General features: G+C 37.4%; 1 protein-coding gene across 1 annotated transcript in view; it reads left to right on the top strand.

The window, feature by feature from the left end:
• Nucleotides 1-1,576: 1,576 nt before the first annotated feature.
• LOC139744583 (uncharacterized) overlaps nt 1,577-19,922 on the top strand; it is a 35,627-nt gene continuing 17,281 nt past the window's right edge. The window contains exons 1-11 of the mRNA XM_071655017.1: nt 1,577-2,078; nt 8,855-9,105; nt 10,086-10,218; nt 11,111-11,239; nt 13,087-13,245; nt 14,716-14,856; nt 15,529-15,666; nt 16,493-16,633; nt 17,017-17,148; nt 18,292-18,426; nt 19,202-19,327. Coding sequence (XP_071511118.1) covers nt 2,030-2,078; nt 8,855-9,105; nt 10,086-10,218; nt 11,111-11,239; nt 13,087-13,245; nt 14,716-14,856; nt 15,529-15,666; nt 16,493-16,633; nt 17,017-17,148; nt 18,292-18,426; nt 19,202-19,327 — 1,534 coding nt within the window. The 5' untranslated portion in view covers nt 1,577-2,029. The remainder of the gene's footprint in view (nt 2,079-8,854; nt 9,106-10,085; nt 10,219-11,110; nt 11,240-13,086; nt 13,246-14,715; nt 14,857-15,528; nt 15,667-16,492; nt 16,634-17,016; nt 17,149-18,291; nt 18,427-19,201; nt 19,328-19,922) is intronic.

The raw sequence follows: 19,922 nt of genomic DNA, 5'->3' as shown, positions 1-19,922 counted from the left end.
TAATAATGTTGAGGGTAACATTATTTCCCCTGCCTTCTGAAAGAGGTAGGCTATAAGCCAGTGCTGTTTCATTATGCTGGAAATTTTTGAATATGTTCAATTCTCTTTATAGGCCCTATCATTTTCTTCATACATATCATTGTCTAATACATCACAAATTGTTGTAGCATTCTTATCTAGCGATGGCGATACGAAAACTGTAAAAATTCAAACGTTTCAAACGGAATTTTCAACTTTTCCACACTGACCTCAATGATGTGCTCTACCAATATTCTGCATGTCATATAATAATTATGCATTCAATCCACATACATAATTTGGGTTCCATTCCCCTCATAAAGGATGGGGAAAGACTATACATCTTGCAATGCGTTTGCAGTGTTCAGGGTTTCGTATGTAGAAGCTTAATGATTGATACATTTCAGCTTTCCTGAAACTGAAATGGAATGATCAATAAAGTATCATACTTCTTGATTTCTTGATTTCATGATACAGTGTAGATCTTCTACTAAGGTCCCAATTCTTTAATTGTTGATTTCCGTTAATTACACCACAGAAAAGTGTCATGAGATATATCCATATAAAATATTCCTTGCGCACATGCACCGTCGATATTTCTAAGTTTTCACAGCTCAACGTTAATTTCATTAATGTGGGGATTTCTTCACTAAGTTAACAAATATAAACAACGTCATGATACAACCATTAACAACGTCAATTGTCTCGATTAGTGTCTTGAGAAGATGAAGAAATCTGCTTGCAGTGCTAAGGCTTACCCCTTCCCTGGGTCTTTCTATGTATATAGTCTTGCTCTTTTCTCTTCAAACGTCATATAATCACCTTGAAGTTATGGGCAGTGATCCAAGAAACCCTCATGGGAGAATTGAATCTCCGCTTTTGTTTACCGTTACCTGCCAAATGAAATGATCGTTTCTTGTAATGATAGCTGAGATGTAAAGGCGGGAGGGGAAGCGGCGCGTCTGAAAGAATAGGAAATTCTGTGGATAAAAATGTTGTGCTATAATAAAGGTTGTGTCACCCTACGAGTCAGGATATAAGTCGCAAAGCTTTTTATCGCTTCTATCATCTCGGCTCCGTTTTCTTCTCAAGTTTCCCTTCCACCACGCCCCCGTCTCCCTCCTCCTCGAGTCCTTGATGTACATTATATACACTCAATGAGTAGCAATCCTAGGATTTAGGGGCCATCACTGAGTTACTGTGAGGATAAATAGAGAGTAAAACGATTTTTGTTACATTTTCAAGTTGACGCTCGCTAAACGTGATATGACAACAGCCATCCGATGACATACCATCATTCACACCCGTCTATCAAGGTCTAGGTTCACCGCGGTGATATTTTAGTTTACATTACGAGCGTTCCAGGGTTTGGGACGAGCCCCAATGTCACCGCCTCCACTCAAGCTGGAAGCAGGTTGACGGAAGCAATTTCCTCGAATCGCCATCCTTGGCAAAGAAAACGACCAATGGTGTCTCTAGCCTCCTCACCTTGCCCACGCGCGCGGAAACCTCACGCGAGTGGAAGTTTGTGAGACCATTAGTTGCGAGGAAATCTACAATGCGATGTGGCCTCATTTTATCTGCTAGGACCAACATCCTCCTCTTTCGGGATTTCACAATAACTGTTGTCACCTAGCTTTTGAGATAGTATGTTATCAGAGTTGGAGTATACTATCCCCACTCTCGGTCTCTGGCTGGTGTAAATCCGGTTTTTGTTTGCGGACAGAGAAAGATCTGAGCGATCGTGTTTCGTTTGAGCTCATCCATTGTTTATCAGCGACGGATATTCAGTAGTCGGACAAAAAGCTGTTCGTAACTTTGCTGGCTCAGTGCAAGGAGCTTCAAACACATTTGACGTTGAGATGGTGTGTAGAGTGGCGGATTCTCACCTTCCTCATATTGGGTCCTAACTGGGCAACTAGCAGGATTTATATCAAACAAGAAAGAGCAAAGTTGAGAGACTAGTTTGTGTCGCCCATTTCTCGCTTTGCTGCTCAAGATTGTGTTCAAAATGAGGATTCTGTCACTTTTGATTTGCATCACGTGGAGTTGTTGCCATGGTAAGTTACCTTTCCGAACGTGTGCGAAATCTCGGACTCTTCTGATTATGAAAGCCCTGCGTGATTGTCCGCTGAGGTTGCACGATCAATTTCGAGTGCATTTGTGTGGAGTTCTAAGCATTATACAGAGATAAGAAATATATTACGGTCATATTATAACGCACTGTCCATTACATAGGCCTACTATTCGACTCTATTTACAAATGATAATGACTGGGGGGGGGGGGGGGGGATCCATCTTCCTAGGGTTTTTACAACATACCATACCACGTGTATAATCACGTGAACTCATCCATGTCATTTCCACCCCAATGCAGTAATCCACTGGCAGTATGAACAATTGTTTGAAAAAGTTATTGGGCAATTTGCAGACTGTGTGAGTGTATGTATTGTATTATTTTGTAATGAATTTGTCACCTTCTTGTATACATAAGGACTGAGAGAATGCAGCGATATTAGTAGAACACATCAGTGAAAGTTTAAGGGAAATCAAATCAGACAATCCGTTCAAAAGTTATGAAATTTTTTAGTATCTGCGCAGTCACTCCTGGATGAGAAGACTACTACAGTATGTGTATGATGTCACTTGCATACAACGATAAAGGAAAATAAAAAGAGAATTTCACAAAACTTTACTTTTTGAATAAAGTGCACATTTCTTCGACTTGCTACTGAGACGTAGGCCTATGTTAAGGGTTTAAGGGTAATATTTAATATTCCCCCTGCCTTCTGAAAGAGAGAAGTCAAGTGTTGTTTTGTTATACGAGAAAAATGAAATTATGTTGAATTTTCTTTATTCTTAATCGTTGCCCACATGTGACATCACAAGCTATGGTAGTCTTTTCATCCAGCCGTGCCTGAGCAGAAACTTCAAAAATTCATAACTTTTAAATGGATTGTACGATTTTCCTCAAACTCTCACCGATGTGTTCTACTAATATTGCTGCATTCACTCAACCCACATGTCTATGAAAGTGAACTTGTCCTTTAAATTTGTATATTATTTATACGAAAAAGAAAGAAAAATGAAAGATTGACAGAAACAAAAAAAAAGTGTGTGTGTGCGTGTGTGTGTGTAAAGCTTGAGTAAACATTTTTCATTCCCATGCAGTGCAGTAAAAGTAGAATATTTTGATGTTATGACATCAAACATACATCAGTTTGGTGAGGTCACAGTAAACAACACTTAACTAGTGGTTGGAGCAGAAACATTTAATCACTGTTTTAAGAATCTATAATATACCTCGGAGTGTCACTGTAAACAGCTTGAGTAGCAAAAACGTATTTGATTGACATTATTCTCATTTTATTCATAAATGTCTTACATCGAATGTTGAGGTACAGTAGGTGTACAACTGTACACTGTAGATGATGGATGTGTTTGCTCTTACTAAACGTAAAGTACATTGAAAGAAATATGTGTGTGATTTTTTGTTATTGGTATAGATACGAGAAAATCTATCATGAGATGTAGCAGAAATAGTTACTTGTCTTTTTGTAGGGCTCAGCTTTATCTTTTGATGTGCATTGATAAATTAGGCATTGGTTGCATCACATGAGACCAGAAATTAAGTTACGATTTTTAAAAGTTGGGAGTACCGCTCTCACTGGATAAGAAGATCACAATAATTCATGCGGTCACGATACAGTACATGTAGGACAGTGATATTTCGCATAAAGATATTATGAAGGGAATTAGACATATATTTTCCTTTTTCTACCATAATGAAATAACACTTGACATACCTCTTGCAGCAGGCAGGGGGAACAATAAAACCCTCAAGATATGCAGTCACAAGTGAAAGGAATAGTAATTTACATAAAAGATGAATATTTTTTACAAATTACTTTTGGACAAAGTGAGATTCAAAAGTGATTTTGTATTTTAGCCACACATGTAGATGTACACAAAACTCAGCTCTGAGTCATATTTGGATGGGAAGCTCAGGGAGAGGTGATACAAAAGTGAGAATTGCATCCTGCAAAATCTTTATCGAACTAAATACATAATATTTCATCTCCCCAGCTCCATTCAGGCTTATCAGTCAAGGTAGTATGCAATCTGTGGAATAAAATTGACTCTTTCATCTTCTTAAATATTACTTATGGAATTGTCAAGTGTTTGTAAGTCTACACCAAATATTTGTTATGAGTCATGGCAGATGGATGATGATTGATTGGAAATTGTTTATACCTTGACTTTCAGAAAACCTGCCAAAGAAATTCCTTCTTCAAGGTGACTTTAGAATAGATAGGATGAAATCAACAGAATGAAGAAGTTTTTGGTGTTGTTGTTTTTTTTAATCGGGTGGAAGATATAGGCACTGTACCTTAAAGTTTTATATGCTTTCATGAAACAATAAACTTAGTTGTAATCTCACATGCATTTGGAATTAGGTGATTATATGTCATTACTGCACAATTTTTCCTTTTGATGTGCATGCAGGTCTTTACTTATAACTAAATTTCATTTTCAATGGAACAGATGAAAAATATGGTGATGACATTCCCTTGTATCATTTGAATGCGAGTGGATGCAACCAATATGTACACTTATATATATATATTTTTTTTTTTTTGGGGGGGGGGGAATAAGTGAAAATTTGAAATCCCATAACTTTTTTTTTCTTCAAGTTTTGAAGAAATTTCAAACTTCATTTATTTTATTTTACTTTAATCATTGGAGTCCCTAGGAATGTGAAGGGACATTATTGCACTCAGTGAAGGCAAACAACAGTTGATGGTGATATCAGGGCTGCACACTAACCCATTTTTTCTACTGGTCCGACCTGTCTGTCGGACCAGTAGATATGCAGTTTTTCCATGTTTTACTGGTCCCTTCCTGTCCGACAGTGATTTTTACTGGTCAGGGACTGTCAGACAAGTTCCAGTGTGCAGCCTTGGATATATAAAGTGAGAATTACCTAAGTGATAACATCTTTCATTTATTTCAGGACTGCTAATGAATTTACATTTGTCCTTCGTCATAACTCTAGTAGTAGCTTGACAGCTAGCAAAGAAGAGATTTTTCTTCTATGTCTCATAGATGCTAATGGCTGGTAGGTCATCTGAATGAAAATAAGGAAGCCCAGTAGTGTGCATAGTGACAAGCAGTGAGTTGGTATCTGCGGGGACTCTATCACAGTTGAGATCAAGAGAAAGCGAAAAGGAGGCCAACATGTCAAAAATTAAAAAGTTTTTACTTATTTTGTTTTCTTGGAGATGAATATACTATAATGATTGTATCATGGCAAGTCAGAATTGAGGGGAAAAATCAGTAGTGATATAGATGGATAAACTGTTCATGATGTGAATATACATTTAGATCTTTAAAAAGTAAATTGTGATGTACAGTAATTGCAGGAAATGCACTGAAATGCAAACATATTATATATGTTTGCAAGATATATCTTGTTATTTGTTCATACAGCTGTAATTATTAAGATATTGTTCTTTTCAGGTTTGTATTAAATAAACTTATGTATCACGTCATACCTGATGACTCCACATTTTAGTTTTGTTTGCCTTGTTCTCATAGTAACATGTTACCTTTGATTATTGTGACCCGAGGTGCAATTTGTCAGCAAAACGAGTGCATATACATTGACTGAATGTATTTTTAGATATGTTGGTGGTAATTTCCGTCAGAAAGTCAATGACATTCCACAAAAGTGTAGCCATTCAGTGCAGCATTGAGTGTGGTCATCACAATACCATACATCAAGCCCTTTTTGCGTGGCACGTACGTGCTATAGATCACTCAGACTGGGTAGGGAATGATGAAAATGTATGTTTGCAAATGATATAACATTGTTGAACTACAGCAGAGCGAGTGATGATTTTGTTTCCAGCAATCAAATGGCATAGATCTGCACACAGCTAATTATCCACCAGCTTGCAAGAACAGCCAACCACATACATTTGGTCTGTCTTTCCCCAAACCCATGCCATTAACCATGATAATCAGCCCAGTGCTGTGCTCCTGTGTTGTTTTAGTGATCAAACAGGATTTCCTTCAGCTCTGATCCACGTTTCTTGTCAGATTACAATTTCCTCCAAGATATGAGAGATGATTGCTAGTGGGACACCATTTTTACCAGTCACTGGATGGGATGTAAAGCTCATCTAACTCTCAGACTCGTTAGAAAAGCTCTGGTAGCATACACATTTAAATAGCACGACTTATGTTTACATGATTTCCTTATATATGACATCCATGATTGCCAACTTTGATTGCAAAAGAAATCGGCCCTTAACTCCGAACTCGTTCACATGGTGCTTGTCATCAATGATCATATGCCCTGTAGTTTCAATCAAACACCCCTTGATGATTAAATATGGAGGTTTAGTGCATACAATGACACCTTTGCACTGTGATCATTTGTTATTTGTTGTAAAAACAAAGAAGGCCTACAGGTAATACATACCTGTGGTGATACAGTACTTGCTGTGTTCATATAGCAGACCTAGAGCACAGTACTTACTGCACACGATTCATTAGGTAATCGTTGGCAAACAATTGGAGATGTTCATTTACGGAATAATGCAATGTCCAGCAGGATTCCAGCATTTTGATACTTGTAGCTGTGTTCACATGGGCCTGCCACTACATGTACGACACTCCCCTGTGGATGCTTTTATCATCAAGTTATTCATGCCTTCCTGCACCTGCAAGAAATCTTGTGGTTTATGAACATGAATAAGAACCTTAAAAAATAATCACGACAGTCACAGTGTCTCTTTAAAACTTAAAGTTCATTCCCCTTTTGGCTCTGCTTTCATCAAAAGTAGCCTAATTAGCAAAATTAGCAATCGATTAACTTGAAGTTAAGCCAGCTCTGTGACAACCTAGCTATGGATAGGAGAGAGATAAGTGTCTCAGGTACATGTAGATATTATGGAGCCCTGTCTGTAGAACATATCAATAGAGCACTCATTTTGAGCACATTCAATGACTTGACCAAACCATGTCGTTACCATGAGCCATTTTTGATCTCCAAGAAATATGATTTTTCTATGATAAGCAAGTAACCTACAGTACATTGTATTGTCAAGTGAATCCTTCTTGGAACTTGCAGAGTGTCTACTGGTATTATTCATTTGATTCAAGTGATAATCAAGGTTAGGGTAGATTTCAAAGTTGAGAATGCATGTTAAGACAAGACTCAAACATGCTGATGCTTCTTTGAAATACTTTCATCTTTCATTTTCAAATATGAAATAAGATTAAATTAAAAAATCATATCAGTGAAATGTAATGCAAGTATCGGAGTTAAGACATATCATGTGTTGATGCATTTCTTTTTAGTTGCTTAAACATGTAAGATAGTGCTTCAACTCATACTTTCATTTGAATTATAGTATTTGATCATGATATATTTTGCAAACTTTTGTAAAATTTGGGGTAATTTTGAGCTATTTGGATTGTACACTATTCAAATAATTTGTGTGTGTGTGTGTGCGTGTGTTTTCTCTCCCAGTTTTTGTAATTTTAGTTACAGCTGTACAGGTACATGTACCTATACAGCAAGATTTGATATGGTAATATTCGCCTGATTATAAATTGTGGCAGACATCTTGATATCTGCTCATTGGTAGGTACCATCGTATGCATGTTTTGGAGGAATGCTAGAATCTTGTGACTGATAACTACAGAAATTTTGTGAAAAGTGAGCTATTTTCAGGCTATAGGTTCAAAGGATATGATTATAACATGCATCTTGTAGAACTTTACACTATAAATTGAGGATCATTCTTCCTGTGGTATGAAAGATGTCACTTTTGCCTTGTTGTAGCTCTGAAAGGAGAAGACAATGTGTGTGACCTTCAACACTCAATGGCCTGAATTCACGAAGGTGGTACAAATGAAACCGTGGTTTAAACCATGGACAAAAACCATGGAGCGCCAAGTGTCGCACGGAATATTTTGTTACGAAATTGGTCATTTCGTCGCCATATGACCATTTCGTTAACAAAATTATCATTTCGTGGATGAAATGTTCATTTAGTTACAAAATGTTGCCATTTCATTAGAAAATGATTAGCATTTCATCGACGAAAACTGCTGATTTCGTAACGAAATATTCCGTGCGACACTTGGCGCTCCACGGTTTTTGTCCATGGTTTAAACCATGGTTTCATTTGTACCACCTTCGTGAATTCGGGCCATTGGGTAGTAGTGAGATGCTGGGTTCAACTGTTCCTTGGTAGGATGTCTTTGGGAGGATGGATCTCATGCACAATATTAATGGGATAATGAGGATCTTCATCTACTCAGGTGTGAATAAGTGATACATTTCATTACCACTTCCAAGACATTTATCTTTCACTTTATATTCAACTTTAAATGTCCATTTTATGAATTTCCATCTTCATATTTTGCTGCATTTTGTGGATATCATGCTATTGTGAATATTTTTCTGCAAATTAATTTTTGGTTTTTGGTCACATCTTGCATTTTTATATCCTACTATATCATATCAACAATCAGCCAAAGCTTTTTAAGTTGTTCAAATTCATTTCTTTATGAGGGGAAGAAATGTTTTTAGTGCACTTGAAGGCATGCTGGTACACTGTACCAGTCCAACACTGTAGTTTTGGCAGCATTAAGTTTTGGAATGATGTTATTACTGGTATTTTGTGCAATGCCCCATGAAAGAACAGTATGAGCTTCCCTGCTGAAAGGAAGCGGAAATTATTGAATTGGAGTGAGACGAAGTGGATATTAGTTTGTTTACCCGAATCCTTCTCTCCTTTGGATGCGATTTGATCATCAGGGGCTCTGCTGGATATCATCTCGGACTGCTGCAGACGAGGGACGGACTTCGCCGACTTGGGGCGCACCTGCCAGGATTTGGAGACCACTCCCGACATCAGCGCCGCAGACCGGGAGGCCTGCATGACCATCATGATATCCTGTTGCTCCAATCGGCTGCGCCCGGTGCTCTGCGAGCGGGCCGTGGAGCATCGCATGTTTGTTGGCAGCTGCCAGACCCTGAGGAATGACACCTGTTTATCAGCTGGAATGGTGGGTTAGCCAATCACACTTAATGATGGAATTAAAGGGGAATTTACCTCAAATATATATCGTTCCTGGGGGTGACAAGACCTCGGATCTCAATTGGCACGTACTCAAACACCTCCTAACTCAATTTTGAATATTAGAAGTACTGATGCGAGTTTCAAAAAATTGCAGTTTTACTGTTGTATGCAAGACAACGTTTCTACATACTGTAAAAGTGGATATTTTCGCGCGACTAATTTTTCACATTCGGCCCGGTAAGAAGAGTTTCGCGTGTTTATAATTCCGTGGAATCAAGACATCAACTACGGGAACATATAGCAAGCACAAATATTCGCATGCTTTTATTTTCGCGCTAGTTTCTGAATGCATGAAATGCGCAAAAATTTCAACACCGTGAAAATTTCCTCTTTTACAGTATTTGACATCAACATTGATATTTTGTGAAAATATTGCAAAAATGAAAAGGTATTTTGCTATCTTAACCCGTTGAGGATGAATCCTGAGTATACTCGGGCAAGGGTCAATGGGTAATGCGTGTTGTAGCGAACTCAGTCCGTCCTCAACGGGTTAAAAATTTATGATTTGTGAGATATGAAGTCTTTTCACCCCTGGAATGAAATGTGGATTCAGTAAATATAATGTACAGAAATATTTAAGAAGTATATATTAGTAAAGTTTGAGGAAAATTAGACAGTCCATTGAAAATTTATTTTTTTGTAAAGTCTTGGTTGCATGTGCAGTCATGTCATGGAAGGGTAACCATATAAAGATAATATTATTAAGGGGATGCATAACAACATGATTACTTGAGTATTACAGTATGAAACTAGAATTACAAAGAAATTGTGATTTATGTGTTTCCCTAAATATGATATGGGAAGATATGTCAAAGTTGTAGAATAAGTCATTTTTAAAGTAATTTCACGAATTTTACGGTCGCACACTGTAACCTCTTGAAATGTGCATTCTATTTCCGTGTCCAGGAATGCTGTGAGTGTTGTGAGCTGGGTATCAAGGCGTACAATGACGGAATTCCCTGTAACTCCATGATGACTGGCACGTCATGTGATCAGGCGTTTCAGCAGTGCTGTGACTCTGCCCGCTTAAGATTTGATGGTAAAAGTTCTCTAGGCTTCTCGACTTCTTCAGCCTCAGAATTAAAGTGGTTCACCAATATTTTTTCCCTTCTTGGCACTGTGCTACCATGTGCACTCATTTTCATTTTTGTACCTAAATATGTAGACCATGCTTGACAGGTGACAGTTCATTATTCTGAAAGTTCATTAATCTGTAAGTGAAATAAGGTTTGTTATTCCAAGTGTTCTTAATTGAAAAATGGAATAAGATTTGCTATTTCAAAAGTTTGTGAGTATTCACCTTTTTTTCATCTTCAGATTAACGAATGTACCTCATTTCATTTTCAGACTATCGCACCTTTGGAATATTGAACCTTATTTCATTTTCAGATTAATGAACCTCCAGAATAAAAAAAAACCTCATTTCATTTTTGAATTAAAAGAAAAAAAACCTTGGAATATGAATTTCACATGTTTCAAAATATAACCTTCAGAATAATAAAACCTTTTTCATTTTTTTTTAATTAATGAATGTTTGGAATAAAGAGTACCTGACGTACATGCAGTTGAAACTACAGTATAATGTAACTTTTTGAAGACTGCATGTTTTTGAAGGCCACTTATTTCTGATTCCCTTTGAAAGAGTGGACCTCAAACAAGCATGAATGTACAGATCCTTTATAGTGTCTTGCCATTTGTCACTTTTTGCCCTTTCAGTATCAGCAAAAAGTTGCCATAATTTTCTCATGCATTGATTATCATTTTTATGATATTTGTTGTGATTCTCTTCTTTGTGGTTGACTGATGTTTAAGGCCATGACTTTTCACAGTCAGCTGACCGGAAATTGTTGTTGTTTTATGATAGAACGACATATTTGTTGATTAGTCATTAAACAGTTTTTTTTCATGATCTACTTTAATTTCTTTTGCAGAGGATGAGTGTAATAACTATGCCAGCCACTTACTTTGCACTGAGCGCTGTATCAACCTGATTGGGTCCCACGTGTGTGAGTGCAACCCAGGAAATCGCTTGCTTGAGGATAACATCACATGTGTTGCTGGTTAGTAATACTATATTGCAAATGATTTTTGTTTTTCTGCTCAACAAGGTTTTTAGTGAGGTATGAGTTATCTTCAATTTTGTCTGCCCTTTGTACAAATTTCATTTGTGCAGAGGGCGTACTAAATTGAAGAAAACTCACACCTGCTATATTTACCCTCAGCTTAAAGGACAAGTTCACCTTCATGTACATGTGGATTGAGTGAATGCAACAATATTAGTAGAACACATCAGTGAAAGTTTTAGGAAAATCTGACAATCCGTTCAAAAGTTATGAATTTTTTAAGTATCTGCGCAATTACTGCTGGATGAGAAGACTACTACAGTGTGTGATGTCACATGCGTACAATGATATAATAAAAATAAAAAGAGAATTTCACAAAATTTTATTTTTTAATAAAGTGCACATTTCTTGGACTTGTTACTGATGTATGTTAAGGATAATATTATTCCCCTTGCCGTCTGAAAGAGAGAAGTCGAGTGTTCTTTTGTTATGCGAGAAAAGTGAAAAAAAGGTGAATTTTCTTTATACTTTCTTATACCGTTGTACTCATGTGACATCACAAGCTATAGTAGTCTTCTCATCCAGCCATGACTGAGTAGAAACTTTAAAAATTCATAACTTTTGAACGGATTGTTGGATTTTCCTCCAACTCTCACTCATGTGTTCTACTAATATTGCTGCATTCACTCAACCCATATGTCTATGAAGGTGAACTTGTCCTTTAATAATCTTCAGGTTTTTAGTTAATTTCTTTTGGTTTTGATCTCATGAAAATCTAATTGATTCCTTGCTGTGGCTTGCAGTGTTACATTAAAGCTAGGGTGCTTGCAGCACGAAATCTATTGGAATGCTACTATATAATCACAGAGAGAGTATAGTACAGATAGTGTATTCATCATCTGTCAATTAGTTGACTAACTATGGGCATGTGTGCTGAGAAGTGTTTTCATGAGTGCTGAATGCATTAATCTATGAACATCAAGTCTTTTGGATCAAAGAGGGATCTCCCTTTTGTCAGGATGTACATTGTACCAAAGAGTTAGGGCAGTTAAGTGGCTCAGTCAGTGGCACATGTACCTTGCAGTCAAATGAACTAGCCTTGAGTCCCATTGAGTATGCTTATAGCTGAGCAATGTTGTATGTGATCATGACAACCCAGCTACTGAGAGGCAAAAACCAACCAGGCATCTTGTTTCGTAAACCAAAAAATTGAAATTTTATCACACATCTCAATCAATTAGTGCCCTGCACATAAAGATTCCACTTCACTCTGTCACAAAGAGCAGGTTGCTTTTAACCTGGTGAAGTGGTCCACACCACTTAGTCACATCAGAAAATGGGCAAATGATGTCGACACCTCATGGTTAACCCCAGGGGACTAGCAATAGTTGGCAAATGGTATCAACCAGGCGTCATGAGTCAAGAACTAAAGAATTGAAATTTTGTCACACATCTCAATCAATTAGTGCCCTTTTCATCATCTCTCTGATTAACTGTAGAATCATGGCAAAACTCATCTCCTACATCTGATAAAAGTCCAGTAGCCTATAGTCACAAAACAGACAGATACATGCTAACTGGTTTACATATTATGTCACAAATATCTGCAAGCCTGAATTACACAATTTTTTTTTGCAGCTCATACTTCCCTTAGTGGACCCATTGGAAAGCAACATATTAAACTTCAGCTTGGAGAGACTGTCCAGATATCTCAATTACAACTTCTCGATAGTTTCCTGTTGACATCATACTTCACATCAGGGTTTTTTATTTAGTTTGTAGAAATCAGCCAATCACTGTCAGTCCTTCTTGGCTCACCTTCACTCTTTGCTTGCTGCCTGCAGGTGGCGATACAGGTGAGCCCACATTGAGGCCACCTCCTCCCAGGTACCTGACATGCGACAGAGCCCCGTGCCAACACAACTGTCGACAGATAGGCAGGGAATATGAGTGTTCCTGCCTGACGGGATATGAGCTGATGTCAGATGGATACTCATGTACAGGTGAGAGTCATCTTACATTCAGTGGGAGGTTATGTTTATAAAATGACAGTGTATCTTTGATTTTTTTCTTACAGTCTTTTAGTTTCCACTATCTGCAAAATACGGAATGTTCGCGTGCATTTCAATTCCGCGAGAGACAAGATTCGCAAAATTAAAATGCGCATGAAAGTTCTTGTCTACACTATACGCATTGAATGTTAGAGGCAATTCGTGAAAATTTTATGCCGCAAAAAAGGCCGTCGGCTCCAATTCGCGAAAATTTCATGCCGCGAAAATACCATGTTTTACAGTGGTTATGAAAACATAGTAGCAACAACAAAACAAACAACTGGACAGTCATGCCAAACTGAAATTAAAATGTGGTCATAGAGAGTATGGATATTTCATTGTAGTTGGAGAGAAGTGGACAAACTTATCACAGGTTTATTGCAGTAGCAAAATATGTGTTGTCTAACAAGCCTGGCTAAACACATTCTATTTGTTGTGTCTTTATTTCATCTTTCAACTGGCAAGACATTGCAATCCAAGGTATGTTTATTTATAGGGAAAACTTATCAAGGAAGTGGATTACATTTCTTTTTAAAATTGTCTCTTTAACTGTTTTATTTATTGGCAATGATAAAAAGGGCCTAAAATAGTCATTGTAATTGTAAACCATTAAAAGGAGATGTCTAAAGGGAGGGAGCCCTCTAGAGTGTAATGGTTAGCTTTTTTCAGATATGTTCCAGACATCGTGTACTGCTTCTTCACTCTTCGTGAGTAGTATTCAAACACAGTCATGAATGCTTCTTCTTCATCAGAAAATGTCCAATATGAAGAGATACCAGTAGATATTCACGTAGACGCCTACCTATAGTATTGTGAATTGATAATGTACCATACTCAAATTTGATGCGTGAAAGAAAACAAGGTATTTTGCTCCCTATATAGCCAATGAAAATATTTAGACAGGTGGACCCTACCTCTTTCCCACTGGTATGTTGATGGGAACTTCCTTCCGTCTGGCTCACATTAGATCCAGGAAATGACAAGAACTGTGTACAACCAGCCTGAGAATGTTGTCTTGGTCAAAACCACACATCCATTAATGACTTCTTCATGTTGTGAGCTGGTTTCAGCATGCTTTGTGCAGCTGTTGGTTGAAAGACAAAAACAAAAAGATAAAGAACAGCATTTTTTACTTCTCATTGCAAGTGGTGTGTGTTCATGAAAGAATATGTTTCAAAGAATATTATTGTGACATGCCATGGGTCAAAATTTTCATATGTTTTATTGTGTCACCACCTTAGTTCTTTTTTTTTTTTTTTTGGTAGCAAAACTTAAGAAAGATGAAGCTATACTCATTGTGATCAGGCTGTAAATTTTCCAGTGCTTGTGAACAAATGGTTGATTTTGGCAGAGATTTGTTAAGAATTGAGGTAAAGGCATTGAAGCATTTGAAATATTCTGTCATTATTCCACAACTTTCAGACATTGATGAGTGTGCCTCCAGAACGCCCGTGTGCAATTATGCAGAGAGATGTCTCAACAACATTGGCTCCTTCAGCTGTGTCAATGACGTTGTGTGCCGAAGCGGTCTTCGTTATGATGGAAATAGCCAGCGATGTGTAGGTGAGTTTTGACTTCTGATCACATGTGTGAGACTCCATAGGTGCAAAGGTTCAAATTTGATCATCTTTTCTTTAAATAGCAGTACACTTGTAGTATTAACATCTGTACCAGACTGAAACAAAAAAAGAAAATCCATACATATCTGTCTGTCTCTCCTCTTTCTCTCTCTCTATTCCTTTAATTAGTAGAGACTTATAGAAAGCTTTCACGTTCAAGATGCCTGTAATACTGTAAATTTGGAGTGTTGCAGCTCAAATAAAGATGAGCCTGTGTCTTTTTAAATCTGTGTTGACCTTGTATGCCTTGAGTCCTACTTTTTATCAGTCGATAAGGACATGTGACAAGTGGAACTGTGTAGAGGTGCGTGTTTGAATGCTGTCATTGTATCATTTGTCCTTTTATTATAAGGTTTCCATTTATGATATGAAACCCAAGTCTCTCTGTAGATCAAGTAATCAGCCATTTTGAACCTGCGAAGAAGTTTAAAGCTGTAGTAAATATGCAATTTGCCAAGACTAGAGAATCTAATAGATCTATTTCTAGAGAGTTGTAGTTTTTGATTTGATTGACATTGTAACATGTCTTCAGATGTCTGCTATTCCTAGTTTGATATGAATATCAAGTGCGTTTACCATCAAACCGTTCCGTCTTTAATGTTTATCATTGTCATAGATGTTGACGAGTGTGCGGAGCGCTTACACAACTGCGGCGATCCGAGTCTCTGTCAGAACACCTATGGTAGCTTTGAGTGCCAGTCTGTTCGCTGTCCTCAGAATTACTACTTCAACTGGCAGAGTCGCCGATGCGAAGGTGACAAATATACTCAGCATAACACACTCTATCAAAACACAAGAAACACATCATTTACATAGAGTATCTAGATGGATGAGATATTCTTGTTGTATTGATAATGAAACATATAGTTGTATTCCTTTATTTCAGAGAGCATTGATCTCCATGAGTTATGTGTGAAAAAGAAACTAGTATACCTACAGGATAGCATCAACCTTTAGAATTATTTATCTGTGAGACAAGCCATACTAAGAGATACACTAATTTTTTTTTTCAAGCACTACTGATGAAATATATTGTTATATCAAGGAGAAAGAGAGAATTTATGCATGTCAAACATTCGAGACCATTCTCTCTCCCACTCTTGAATGATCACGTTCGCTGAGGGGAAGCAAGTTATCTGAAAGGAATGATGTGAAATTCTGCAACTCTTTTTACAAGATGATAAATTCATAGCATATCGAGGCATTAACATGTGTTATTTGTTTGTTTTTGAAACCGTGAGAATGTATTTTTGGAGACAATGACCTATGCATAAAAAGATATTAGATGGGAAATAAACAAACCTGCACCAAAAAAAGAAAATAAAGATAAAAATAATTAGAGTAAGATCGTCAAAAGACTGAAAGGATACCAAGTCATATTAACATCAATTTCCATGCTTATTATATAAATCATATGTTTCCTTAATAACTGCTTGTATGCCATAGTAACAATGTTATAATAGTTTATTTAAAAATCAAAAGATAGTTTCCTATGAGAGAAAAAAAAAATATTTTCATTATGTGTTCCGGCATATGAAAGCAATTCATCATTGAAGTCATCCTGTGATATTTCTGACTAGATATTGATGAGTGCACCCGTGGGACACATGACTGCCCGGACGGTTTCCGCTGCGACAATGTGGAGGGCGGCTTCACCTGTGTGCGTACCGTTCCATGTGGGACAGGGTATGTCATTAATGGAGACAGCCAGCAGTGTGAGGGTGAGTGTTCTAATGTGTTCCAGACTTCACAGTCCCGTAAACCACCTTTAAACCAAACTTTTGTTCTAGAGAATGGCAGAAATCAGTAGAAATTTGTGTGTTGGTTTTGAAATCTTAGATATGATGAATACTGATTAATGTTTATGGCTTGAATAATGCTCGTGTGATATTGTCAGTGTATTGAAAATGCCCATGAATGTTACCGTAAGAACTCTGAAAAGAATGGAGTATGAGTTATTTGTAAATGTTCACCATCTACGCAGTATGGATGCTAAAATGTGTCTTGTCACCACTAATACTTTGTGTCTTACACCAAGCAAATATTATGCAATATGCAATACTCTGATGTAAGTATTTTGTTGACTTTTCCCATTTCAATGTAGATGTTGATGAGTGTAGCCAGAGAAATCACAATTGTCAAGCTAAAGAGCGCTGTGTGAATAGAAGAGGGAGCTTTGACTGTGAACCCTGCCCCCTTGGCTTCCAGGTTGATGAGAATAACAGGTGCACAAGAGGTAGGAGTATGTTACATACTACATGGATTGTGGAATGGAGGGGGGGGGGGGGGGGAGGAGGGGGGGAGGAGGCTCTCCATCCCTTGCCTCCACCAACACACACACACAAAACAAACAAACAAACAAACAAACAAACAAACCATAATCATCTAAAAGACAGAGGTAGAAATTCCACAAAATCCACTGAACTTTCCTAGATTCCTGTCCCCTTTTCCAGTGATGGTGGCAGTATTGTGGTGATGATGATGGATGGATCCCCCTCCTCCTCCACTCCCCCCCCCCCCCCCAGCACACCACAATACTATTAATGTTTATTTATGGTCCTTGACATATTATGCCCCAATGGCGGATCTAGAGGGGGATGCACCAGGCGCGCACTCCCTCTTCATTTTTTTGTGAAAACAAAAGAAATAAAAAGAAAAAATGGGGGGGGGGGGCGTGCGCTCCTCGTTTGATTTTGTAAAGGCGCCTCGCCTTTATGGATTTCCTGGATCCACCCCTGTGCCCATAGCCAGGTTTTTTATTAGGGGGTGTGTAATGTGACTTTTAATGGTGTTAAAAGATCAGTCTTGACATTCCTCATGTGCATTCGCCTAACTTCCCTAATGATGTAGGGGGAAAGAAACTGGCAAGGTGCCTAGTGACAAGTTTGCAATGGCGTGAGATGATGTAAATGTTCAGTTATTACTTCACACACTTTCACGTGTCTAACATTTTATTGAGTTGTAGTGAGCTTGTGTAATCCAAGCTGTATTCTCACTGTGTAGGTTCTGACAGTGTGACCAATTAATTGTGGTAAAGTTAATTTAATGTTGTGCACTGTGTAAGGGATGAAGACCATAGTGTAGAAGTAGTAACTTGTTCTAGATTATGGCATTGATTATTTAATATCACAAACAAAAATTAGAAAAACTTAATGCATAAAATGCAGTGACATCCTTTGCATCTAGACTGACTGGAGCTTATACTCATTCCCTGATAAATTTCCTGTAGTTGAGAATCTATTTTGTATGACTATTTGTTTTGATCCAATTGCTATCTACATTTCTTGATAAAGCATATATATATATATATATACATATATATATATATATATATATGCTTATAATGTTCTGATTTGATTTAATTTTGTTTTTGTCAAAGATGTTGATGAATGCCAGGAAGGAAATGACCGATGTGGTGAGGGAACTCGGTGTCAAAACACTCATGGGGCATACGAGTGTGCATCAGTGTGTATGCAAGGGTTTGAGTACAACAGAGCTTTACGCGCTTGCATGGGTAAGCTTGCTTGTTTGTTTGATGTTATTGTAAAGCCTATTATGACGTAACATACAAGAACTGCAGAAGTTTGAGACTGTCATATGGCCATGAACAGTACACTACTACAGGATTGTGCAGATATTTTATCAAGGCATACAATTCAGTTTAATTCAATTCAATTCAAATTTCATTTCCAGTATCAAAAATTCTCTCAGAAATGACAATTACAAGAAATCAATGTCACACAAAATGCATAATCATATGTTTGAAAGTGGAAGAGAAAATGAGCAAGTGCATTACCTATATGAAACTATAGAATATTCAAAGTTATTGTGTTATTGGAAAAAAGAGGCCTACTTAATAGACAAGCTTTTAGACATGCTGCTTGTTTTTAGAAAAAAAAACTATGATTTATTGAAAAAGAGCCCTAAGTATTCAACTTTTGTAGGCAAATATGCTCTGGACAAGCTACATTATTAGATTGCTTTTCTTGAACTTTACAGAGATGTTAACTATAGATAGGAGAATGCACCCATTTTTTTTTTCGGTGCTGCTGCCCTCATTGATTTATCTTTCCCAGGGTCTGAAGTCACCCTGACCAGATTAACAGTTGTAACAATGCTCATGAATACAATATTTTGGTTGTTTCACAGTAGAGTTCATTAAAACTTTATATGGAAGTGTATTGTTGTTTATTCTAGGTTTCAATTACTTTCAGGGTGATGATATGCCACCCGAAATTGTGATTTGTCTTCCTTTTTTTATGTCATTTTTGTTTTGTCTTGGCCATCAGATATTGATGAGTGTCGTCGTGGACAAGCCAATTGCGCCATCTATGAAGTATGTCAGAACCTGAACGGCAGTTTCAGCTGTGGGTGCAGAAGAGGCTTCAGACCCAATGGCTATGGACAGTGTGTTGGTGAGTACTGATTATCTTTCTTTCATGGTTCAGTGAAAACCAGTCCCTGAGGATGGCTAACTCTCATCTTTTTTTTTTCTTTTCTTTTTTATTTTCGTCAAGAGGGGTGCTAACATTTGTTTCCAGTTCAGTGTCTATCTGAGCAGATATCACTGGACAGTTCATAAATAAAAATCACAAGTTTGCTGGGCATGTGTATCGTTTTCTTCAAGACATTTTATCAGAAACTTGCATGAATGTAAAGATGAAATATTCAAAGTCATTAATAAACTGGAGTCATTACAAAGTCTGATCAAAATTTACTATCAACTTACAAGTTTTATAAGAATATTTTCCATTACCTAAGAACCTTTATTTTCCCGAGATTTCATGCCATTGAGAGATTTTCAATAAACCGTTATTTGGCTAGAGTAAAAAATATCAGGGGAAAGGGCCTATATAATTTTGTTGGAAGCACACTCTTTACCAGATGAATTGACTTTAGCTGGGAAATGATTGAAAATTGACACGAGCAGACTGCAACAAGGCAATTAATCAATTACTGTAAAACATGATATATTCGCGGCACGAAATTTTCGCGAATTGGAGCCGACAG

The sequence above is a fragment of the Diadema antillarum genome, unplaced genomic scaffold (assembly GCF_040938485.1).
Source record: "Diadema antillarum isolate AM-2024a unplaced genomic scaffold, OU_Dant_1.0 seq00001189_RagTag, whole genome shotgun sequence".
Classification (NCBI taxonomy): Eukaryota; Metazoa; Echinodermata; class Echinoidea; order Diadematoida; family Diadematidae; genus Diadema; species Diadema antillarum.
The sequence above is the reverse complement of the archived record's forward strand: the minus strand, read 5'-3'. Positions and strand labels throughout refer to the sequence as shown.